Source organism: Microtus ochrogaster, chromosome 7 (genome assembly GCF_000317375.1).
Source record: "Microtus ochrogaster isolate Prairie Vole_2 chromosome 7, MicOch1.0, whole genome shotgun sequence".
Taxonomy (NCBI): domain Eukaryota; kingdom Metazoa; phylum Chordata; class Mammalia; order Rodentia; family Cricetidae; genus Microtus; species Microtus ochrogaster.
The window spans coordinates 83,060,920-83,070,934 of NC_022014.1; the positions used below are offsets into that span (position 1 = coordinate 83,060,920).

Genomic DNA, 10,015 nt, shown 5'->3' on the forward strand with positions numbered 1-10,015 from the left:
AACCTTGAGTCCTGTTCCTCAGTTAGTGACTCTGGGCTGTCAGGACATCCTAGCGCAGTGGAGGCAAGAATGGACAGAGAAGCTGGGCATGGAGGTGCGCCAAAGCCGACATCTGTACGTTCCAGGCCAACCAGGACACATAGTGAGACCCCATCTTAAAAAGAGTGTAAGAAGAGCCTCACAGAGGTGGGACTTTTCCGTAGTGCACATCACCTCTCTCCCACACCCCAGCGCGTGGTCTCCACGAGGCCTTGAGAACGGCACAAATGGGAAGCTCCAGGCTCCCAGAAAGGTCCGTCAGCGCTGCCCGCTATAGGAATGTTGACCACAGGAGCAGGGGCCGTCACTGAAATGTCACGGGGACCCCACAGAACAGCGGAGACGAAGATGCAATAGCAACCACCAAAGCCATCGGCTGAGCCCATAAAGGGCCTCTGAGGATGTACTGGCTTGTATAGTGCCCTGGCACACAGGGCTCTTGGCTAGCTGGAGGGGGGAGTGAAAAGCAAACAAAACCCCAGCCCCTAGAGACTGCTTCTAAAGTGGCAGAAGGAGCTAGAATCCTAGGTGTCGCCGGAGCCCCAGGGCATCACCACAGACCTGGCCTCTCCTGCTGTTCTTTTCCAGGCAAAGCCAAGTCAAGACTGAGAGCCTTTTCTGGGTGAACAATCACAAGAGCCTCGGCGGGGACATCAGAAAGCCCCCCACCCCAAACCTTCTGTGCTTTTTTTCCTGAAGGAACTGTGGGTGGGGGAAGGAAGAACACACGAAATTCAGGAATCCCAAGGTGCTGCCAGAGGAGGGGGTAGGCACCAGATTTACATAATCAGTGGTGTGTGAAACCTGAGGCCAAGACTGAGCCCAGAGTTCAGAAAGGCACCTTGTACTGCTGCTTCCTCTGGCCAAGACGATAAATTCAGGCCAACAGTGCAGGCTTGGTGGCTTTAGGGGTGCAGAGTCCCAGGCATGAGTGTCTTGGCACCCCAGTTAACTCAACAAGGGGCTACAGAGGGCAGATGGGATCAGAATTCCTGTGGTCACTGCGTCCATCCCAGCAGCAGGGCAGATTCATCGTTAGCCCAAGACCCCAAGGATGAAAGTATGGACCCTGTGTTGTTTCCCGGACCCTGACCACAGCGGGAAGACCAAGGGACAAAGGTGACAGCGACGAGGGGCAGGTGCACGCCGGGGCACGGCCTCTTAGCAAGACTTTTGGATCCAAAACCCTGGGTGCAGTGTCCGCAAAGTCAGCATTTTCTGTTCAGGGACCAGCAGGGTGGGGGGGCGTCGGTTGGGCGTTTCCGAAGGTCGGGAAGCCTGGCTTAGGCGCACCCGTCTGAGGTGCACTGAATTAATCAAAGATCCCATTTGATTATCTGAAAGGGCGAGGCAGGGTGTTCGCGACGCCTTGGGAAATCCAGCCAGGCGGTGCTCACGCTAAGGAGGAAGCTGCTTCGCGTTCTGCGGCGCGAGGCTCCACACGGCCGCCGTAGGGCGGGCGGAGTACGGTGGCCGCGGGGCGGCGGCGACGGGCTCGGCCGGCCGGCGCGGGGGCCGCCATGGGCAACCTGTTTGGCCGCAAGAAGCAGAGCCGGGTCACCGAGCAGGACAGGGCCATCCTGGTGAGGAGCCGACGGCGGGCGGGGCGGGGCGTGGGGCTGGACCCCGCGGGGGAAACTGAGGCGGGCGGGGAGCGGAGCGGGTCCCGCTTCCGGTGCCATCGCGCGTGCAGCTGCGGACACACCTGGACCGGCCGAGCGGAGGCCAGGAAGGACCCGGATTGAGCGCAGATACCCCGAGAGAAGGGGCCAGGAAGGAAGCTGCTGACAGCCTAAGTTGCTGAAAGTTCCGAGATGAAGCCCCCAGATAAAGAGTCCGTGGGCGTGGCTGTCACTAAAAGTCTCAGCGCGACGCTTACAGGAAAGGGTCCCTCTGTGGCGTGCAGGAAGCCCCGGGGACACCCGCGTCCCAGGACGCCGTCCTCCAGTTCTAAGTAGAGCTGTCGCGGAGGTGGGTCCTGCGGTCAGGACACCACTGCCAAGCACACATCTGCAACAGCCCAAGGTGCCAGGGACACAGGGCGGAGAGCCTAGCCCTAGCTGCCGCCGGACCTGCTTAGGTTGCTTCCTCCGCAGAGGCCCAGCCTGGCCTTGCTGCAGCTCCGCTGGTCTCACCTCCAGGCGATGGGACTCCTGGCGCTTTGTGCACAGCTGGCGGAAATAGCCAACCAACAAGAAAGAGCACACGTAGCCTGGCCATACGGCCTCCCGAATCTGAAGGGCGGGAACAGAGAGCTCTTCCCCCCCCCACCCCCCGCTGAGGGCCAGACCCTGTAGAGAACCCTGGGTGAAGGTGGGGGGGGGGCTGGGAGCTGACCCTTCCCCCAGCTAGCAGAGCTCCCCAGCTAGCTTGGTCTCCCGGGTAACCTATTGGGCATGGTGGATCTTAAAGGTGCCCGTTGCCTTCACTTACAACGTCTGCCCTCAAGGTGCCCTCCTGCGTGTGAAATGTGCCCAGGGCCCGCACCTGCTCATCGTAACTCCCTCTGCAGTGACAGCATTTGGACACAAAATGGAAACGGCTAAGCAGGGAGGACGGACCATAGTTGAATAGTGGTCATTGACCTTTCAGGTAGATGACAGTGGAGACAGGAAAGAAAACTAAGTGCACGATAAAAACAGGAAGAGCCGTGTGTGGCAGCAGACTTTCAGTAGGCTGAGGCAGGGGGATTGGGCATGCAACTTCATGTTCTCTGATGTATTAGAACTTTCCAGGGCCTGGTGGCCCCCTCAGTGACCCACAGAGCATAGGTTGTGTCTGGAGCCAAGCTGTGACTGATGAGGGTGAAGGCCGCCTCCTTAGTACAATGGGCCTTGGCGCGGTGTGAGTCCATAGGTGTTTCTGAATATTGCTACATATCCTCTGGGTGGCAGAGGCCACCGCTAGAGAGGATGGCCCGGCCCTTCCTGAGCATGCTGGGACCAGCAGCCTGGTGAGATCCTGATGGAAGGCACGCTGACTGGGCTGCATCCTTGCTGTTTCCCCAGCAACTGAAGCAGCAGAGAGACAAGCTGAGGCAGTACCAGAAGAGGATCACACAGCAGCTGGAGAGGGAGCGGGCTCTGGCCAGGCAGCTGCTGCGGGACGGCAGGAAAGAGTAAGGGGCACTGCCTCGGGGCTAGCATGGTGGGAGAGGAGGCACGTCCCTGCAGCGCAGCCAGAGCAGACGGGGTGGCTTCCCTTGCAGACGGGCCAAGCTGCTGCTCAAGAAGAAGAGGTACCGGGAGCAGCTGCTCGACAGGACGGAGAATCAGATCAGCAGCCTGGAAGCCATGGTAAGCCGGGGCCTTGCTGGGAACCAGAGCTCCTGGGGAACGGGATGGGGGTTGGGCTACCCCAGGGCGGTTTGTGGGGAGCAGGCCGTGCTAGTGGGGACCGCATGCACGTCTCCCAGAGTTGGGGTAAGAACCCTGGTTTGCCCTGCTGGCTGGAGCCACTGAAAAGCTGTCTCATCCTTTGGAAGTGTCCAACACTTTCTCAGTAAGTCCCAACCACCATACCAGGGAACCAGGAAAGGTGGGACAGGACAGTCCTTCCAAGGCCAGAAGCCTGTCACCCATGAGTCCAGAGCCCAGCGGGCTTCTGACCACTGACTGCCGCTTTCAGGTTCAGAGCATCGAGTTCACGCAGATCGAGATGAAGGTGATGGAGGGACTTCAGGTGGGCAACGAGTGTCTGAATAAGATGCACCAGGTAGGTCCCGTGGGGCTCAGCAGGCAGGTGCAGCTGCGGGCAACTCAAGGGAGGGGGGGTCGTTGTGCCAGCTCAGGACCTGAGTCTAGCTGGACTGGGGTGTGCCAGTGCCTGACAGGGACCAGCGGGACCCGAGGGAGGAGTGGCACAGCACAACCTTTGAGCTGGGTTCCCTAGTGCTGTGTGGTGGGGAAGGCAGGGAATGGTGACCTCTCAGAGCTCAGGAAGCAGCATGGGTGTGGTGAATGGGCTGGTCAGGGAGCCAAGGGCTCAGGGCCAGAGGTTGGGTTTACTGCCTCTCTGGGTGTCCGAGCAGGGTCTGGGGTACGTGTGCGTGCGTCAGGCCAGCAGAGATGCTGTATTGACTGCACATGGAAAGTCTGGTCACCACCCAGGAAGGATTTCCAGTTTTGACCTGTTTTACTTACAGCTGTCAGGGTTGTTCCAGGTCTGGGAAGGTTAGGGCAGTGCCTCTGAAGACAGGCCTGGCTCAAAGCCAAGGGCAGGCCTACTTCCCTGGCTTTGCTGGAGGAGAGGGGGTGAGGGCACGGCCTTTGCCAGGGCTTTGCTGGAGGAGAGGGGGTGAGGGCACGGCCTTTGCCAGGGCTGGCATTTGCCTTGTTGAGCAGCTCTGGAACTCTTCATCCACAGGTGATGTCCATAGAGGAGGTGGAGCGGATCCTGGACGAGACCCAGGAGGCCATAGAGTACCAGCGGGTATGTTCTGCTGGGCACAGTCCAGCACCCCCCCCATTGCCAGTTGGCACACGTACAGCTAGCCACTGCTTCCCAGGGGGCCCCAGAGCCCGCCAGGCCTGCTACCTCTCAATCCATCTCTTCCTTCCACAGCAAATTGATGAGCTGCTGGCCGGCAACTTCACCCAGGAGGACGAGGATGCCATCTTGGAGGAGCTTAATGCAATCACTCAGGTACAGGATCCGGGGATGTCTGCTCCTCTGGGGGACGGGGCCCTATAGGCCTCTGCTTGGTGGTATGTCCAGCTATTACATTTGAGCCCAGAGTCCTGGTTTCCTGGTTTCCTTCCCAAGGTGGTTTTCATTTGGGCTGAAGCCAAGCTTCTTCCACCCTCGGTGCCGGCCGTGCCGGCCGCTGGGGAGCCGTGGAGGCAGAACGGTTGACAGAGGGGAACGCTCAGCCTGCCCTGCCCAGTCAGCCTATGCTTTTCTCTTGGGCTTAGTGGAGCCTGTTCACCTCTGCACTCCAGGCCCCGAGGATCTGCTGGGCTGCAGCTGTGTCTGACCTCCGTGTTCAGGCCGTGAGCTCTGTCGCTGCCCAACTTAACCTCGGTTGGCCACAGCTGCTGTTTGCTAAGGTCATCCTGTCTCCCCAGAGCCACCTGCTGTCTACATCCTCGGGGGACTGTCTGGGAAGTTACTCTTTGGGTCTGTAGTGCCAGGAGCCTTATGGGCTGCTGGGAAGACAGCCCACGAGATGACAGAGGCCACCATGGAGCAGCTCTCCACCATAGTCTTCCAGGACTGGAGCCCCCTCAGTGCCTCCCAGCAGAAGCACACAGCTTCCTAGCCCCGGGGATTCAGATAGCCTGGTGCTGCAGTCCCTGCTTGTGAGCCAGTATATTCCTGGGAGTAGCTCCAGATCGCTGGAGGTCCTGGGGTCCCTGTAGTCCCTGTAGTGGCCTTGGCCCCTCCGCAGCTGTCATCTGTAAAGACGCTGTAGATAGGAAGCCGACAGAGCAACAGGGCCAGGCCTTGGAGCAGCAGGCTCACAGCAGGCTCACAGCTGCACCCTCTTAGGGCAGCTAACAAGCAAATCACACACACACACACACACCCCCGCTCACACCTCTCCTCTGCTTCTTGCAGGAACAAATGGACTTACCAGAGGTTCCTTCGGAGCCCCTTCCTGACATAAGTCCAGGTACCGTTGTGCTTTGTGTGTGTGTGTTGGTCGGAAGGAGTGTAACCGAGGTCTCCAAGGGAGCCCTACACAGTGGTCCTCTTACCTTGCCCAGCAGCAGCTCCCACAACCCAGTAAGAAAGTGAGCCTCTGACTGTGCCCCACCGATGGAGAGTGGGTCCCTGGCCTCGTGGGCTCTCGTGGGCTCCAGACCAGCTCACAGAGACACGCCCACTCATTAGCCTTGGGAGAAGGCTTGTAGCCACTCAGGCCCTAGAGGGCTCAGAGCTCCCAGTTCCCCAGTCTCAGAACCTTGGGAACTCACAACCTTGGGCAGCGCTGCCCCTCCAGTGTCATGGTCGCATGTCAGGAGCCTCCCCACACTCTAGTCAGTGAATTAAGTGGAAACTCAAAGTCTTAGCTCCACACGTCCCTCTGTGACCGTGTGGCTTCTGGGAGCTCCAAGGCTCCTGAGGCCTCCTGGACAGGCTGTGCCTCTGGCCTCATCCTCTGAGTTCACTGTGCTTGCGAGTGCATCATGAATGGTTTCTTTCTCCACAGAAGCCCCTGCCAAGGCCAGATCCAGGCAGGCAGAGCTGGTGGCAGCCTCGTAACAGGGATTCTCTGAGGACGGCCACAGAGCGTTCTGCTGCGTGTCAACCCTGAGGGCTCCCAGAAGGCCTGAAGGGCTGCGCTAGTGGCTGGAGCAGCAGCTTACATGGGCCCTGCGTCAGGGCCACAACGCACCTTCGCAGTTTAGTCTGGACGCACCATTGTCTTGCTCTCATTCTGGATTAATGGACATTCAGAGCCCAGCCAGGCCCGGCTTCAGGCAGCTGTGGTTCCCACCGATACTCCTGGTGCTGTTCTCATGGCACACCCAGTCATGTGACCTGCTCTCTTTTCTGAGGAAGCACTTCAGACCTGGGGTCCCTATACTTCCGACTCGTCTCTGCTGCTCACATGAGCTGGTGGGGGGCTTCAGTTAAGGGGTTCTCACAGTGCCTGGCCTCCTGCTATCCCTGTTTCCCTGCAGGCTAGCGGCAGAAACCCTAGGGGACTGGTGTTCTCCAAACATCTTGGGACATCTTTGGCATTTGAGACTCGAGCCTCTTATGTTTGGGGGAGGTGGACCAGGGCCACCCTGCTGAATGGACAAATCTAGGAGCCTGACTTGAGGGCTTCAGAGAAGACAGACCCTGCTCCAGTGGGTGTGCGCCTCCATGGCATCCTGCACACAGCTGCCAGTCCCAAAGCCACCAACACCCAGGAGGTGTCGAGCTTGAAAGTGACTTCCAGGGTCCTGAGCTCATTTGACACTGGACAGTCCCTGGTCCTCGGGCCTCTGGGAACACAGGGCTACCAGGAAAGGGTATCTCTTCCTTAACCCAAAACAGGCCAGCTCCAGTATTAAAGCTGGCCTCTGCATGGTCTCCTGCCTCTTGGACTTGAGTCTGTTGTTCTGGTGTGGATCCCTGCATAGGAGCAGTTAACGTGGGTAGATTGGAGCACAGCCCATGACCCAGCTGAAACAGCCCCACCCAGCCACCTTACTAGGCAAAGCCAGGGCCTGGGCGGCAGGTGCATGGGGGGGGCTTTGGCCTCCTCCCTGTGTAAGTCTGGGGCTGCTGAGTCCCAAGGGTAACCTCGGCCATGCCTGGCAGCTGTCTCTGATGCAGAGGAGGGCAGGGCTCTGGCCACCTGTTCATGCTGCATATCCCTACATGGGGCTGATGGTTCCAACGGCCAGACCCCAGGCCTGAGACACCTTGTGACGGAGAGAGACTGGTTTGCGGTCGCAGTGCACATGGTGACATCCTGTCTGGTAGACAACTGTCAGGTCCCCTCCACGGAGCAGGCTCGGGGCTTCTCAGGAGACAGTGGAACCTGCAGGTGGAGACTGGGAGCAGCCCTGAGACCCACAGTGTGGATGCAGCCTCTCCTGCAGTGCCCGTGTTCACCAGGAGGGGGCTCTGTCCACCTCTGCTGCTGGAGTGCGTGGCCACACGGAGTTTTACCAAGGAAGCAGCAGTAAATCTAGGCCCTGCAGGCACCCACACCATGAGGTGGACACCGTTGAGGTGACAGGTGCTGCAGGCAGAACTTCAGAGGCCCAGCTAGGCCAGGCTCCACTCGGCTCTTGTGTCTGACCTGTGCTGGGTGGAGGTCAGAGAGCCCAGGGCAGCCAAGAGTCCCATCTCGTGAATATAGACTCCTTTTGGGGATGAGATCTTACTGTGTGGCACAACTGCCTATGTTGTCCACTGACCTCGGCCTTCTGGATGCTGGGGTGATGGCTGTGTACCTCTGCCTAACTTGGGGTGTAGCCTTTAGGTTTCACCCCTGACCCTGTGAGCTTTGACCTTCTTAGGACCCCCTTGCTCTATCTCCCTGTCAGTCAGTGTAGTTGGTATAGGTTCCGTGACAACCATGAGCTAAGTATAAAGCTGTGGCAGAGACAACCCCTGGAGATGTGGAGGTGAGCAATGGGGCACAAGTGGGGGCCAGTGGCCGGGCTGGGGCAGAGGGACTGCAGGACGAGCAGTGGTGCTCCCTGGAAGCCCCCTGAGATGGTGGCCTAGAGATCCAGGCAGAGGCTAACAAGGCCAGCTCATGGGATGAGGCACCTGCTTGGTGTTCGGCTGGCTGCTGCACAGAACCCTGGCTCAGGGAAGGGAGATTCAGATCCAAACTCAGAACCCAGCTGGCTGTCTTCCACATCAGCCACTGAAGCCTTGGCACCTCAGCTCCTTCCTCTGTGAGATCTTCAGAGCAGACTCCCCACGTCTGCAGCTCAGAGTGAATCCTTGTAGGCCGGTCACCCGAGTCTGGCATGGTGGCTTCATGCTAGCCATCCCAACACAGGGAGGTAGAGGCAGGGGCCAGCCTGGGCCACACTGATAGGACCCCGTCTTAAGAACAGAGACTGGAATGTGGCTCATGGGTACAGCAGGTGGTTCCTCCCTCTCAGCCTGGGGCCATCAGCTGGCATCTCTTGCCTTGCAGCCTGGTATTGGAGCAAACAGGGTTTACCCTGAGTGATGCTAAAGGCTTTTCTCCTCTTGCAGCCTATATCTAATCGCCACTCTCAAAATGTTTTAATTTTTTTGTTTTGTTTTGTTTTTTTCGAGACAGCGTTTCTCTGTGGCTTTGGAGCCTGTCCTGGAACTAGCTCTTGTAGACCAGGCTGGTCTCGAACTCACAGAGATCCGCCTGCCTCTGCCTCCCAAGTGCTGGGATTAAAGGCGTGCGCCACCACCGCCCGGCTAATGTTTTAATTTTTTAAAAAAAATTTATGTGCACTGGTGTTTTGTCTGCATGTGTGTCTGGGTGAGGGTGTTGGGTACCCTGGAACTGGAGTTACGGACAGTTGTGAGCTGCTGTGTGGTTGCTGGGAACTGAACCCAGGTCCTCTGGAGGAGCAGCCAGTGCTCTTAACTGCTGAACCATCTCTCCAGCTCCTCAAAAAAATGTTTCTGAACTTCTTGTTTATGTGTATGAGTGTTTGCCTGCATGTATGTATGTATGTAAGCGTGCATGTACCCACAGAGCCCAGAAGAGGGTGTCGGTTCTCCTGAAACTGTGTAGCGAGCTGCATGGAATCACACCTGATGGAGATGTATAATCAACTCCTGAGATGGCTAAGGCCTGACCTATGCTATGATCATGCAATGATTATCAGCTGCTTGCATATGCATGGGCCTATGGGCAGTGCCCACCTGGCAAACCGGGATTGGCAGCCCATGCCTACTTAAAGGGCTGGGAGAGGTTTGCCCAAAGAGAGAGGAAAAAAGGAGAGAGGAGAGAGGTCAACGGAGAGAGAGGGGAAGAGAGGAAGAGAGAGAGTGAATAAAGGTCCTGGAATAAACTGCAGTGAGAAGAGCTCCGGTGGTCGCGTCATTCCTTGCGGGACGAGGTGGCCGTGACAGAACTGGAGTTACTCATGGTTGTGGGCTGTCTGGCCTGTGGGTGCTGGGAGTTGAAGCTGAGGCCACTTGAGAGCCATCTAGACAGCCCTCAATCACTTTCTTTACATAATTCTTTATTGACTGGAAATTTCACATGAGGTACCCCAGTCCCTCCGTATCTGCCCCACACTCCTGCAGCATGCCCCCAAAATAATTAAAAACAAAAAGCCCACCTCACTCCATCTTTACAACACCTCTTCATTCATCCTGGTGGCATCAGGGCTGCGGTGAGTCACCTAGGATACCCTTTGTCCAATCAGCGCCTCCCAAAAACCTTCACTGGCAGGAGCCGTTGGTATGGGTCAAGGCCTCAGGCACACCGTCCTCACTGGAGCCTCATCAAAACGCCTCATGGTGGCGCACGCCTTTAATCCCAGTACTCGAGAGGCAGAGGCAGGCGGATCTCTGTGAGTTC

General features: G+C 57.9%; 1 protein-coding gene across 2 annotated transcripts; it reads left to right on the forward strand.

Annotated features, from left to right (window-relative positions):
- The first annotated feature begins 1,504 nt into the window (after nucleotides 1-1,504).
- Chmp6 (charged multivesicular body protein 6) lies at nucleotides 1,505-8,737 on the forward strand. Of its 2 annotated transcripts, none has more exons than XM_005350839.2 (8): nucleotides 1,505-1,622; nucleotides 3,048-3,157; nucleotides 3,248-3,335; nucleotides 3,667-3,753; nucleotides 4,405-4,470; nucleotides 4,603-4,683; nucleotides 5,599-5,653; nucleotides 6,194-8,737. In XM_005350839.2, exons 1-8 carry the CDS (start codon nucleotides 1,560-1,562, stop codon nucleotides 6,244-6,246), a joined length of 603 nt encoding a protein of 200 aa, XP_005350896.1. In that variant the 5' UTR covers nucleotides 1,505-1,559; the 3' UTR covers nucleotides 6,247-8,737. The 2 variants fall into 2 exon arrangements, with proteins under 2 accessions (XP_005350896.1, XP_013203053.1); XM_013347599.2 differs by having other exon boundaries at nucleotides 6,197-8,737.
- The last annotated feature ends 1,278 nt before the right edge of the window (nucleotides 8,738-10,015 follow it).

Bases quoted from the DNA above. Each gene is read 5' to 3' on its own strand.
- Chmp6 (XM_005350839.2), top strand. From the start codon at position 1,560: ATGGGCAACCTGTTTGGCCGCAAGAAGCAGAGCCGGGTCACCGAGCAG. The intron at 3,336-3,666 runs GTAAGCCGGGGC...TGCCGCTTTCAG, and splicing joins TCAGCAGCCTGGAAGCCATG to GTTCAGAGCATCGAGTTCAC. The intron at 5,654-6,193 runs GTACCGTTGTGC...CTTTCTCCACAG, and splicing joins CCTTCCTGACATAAGTCCAG to AAGCCCCTGCCAAGGCCAGA.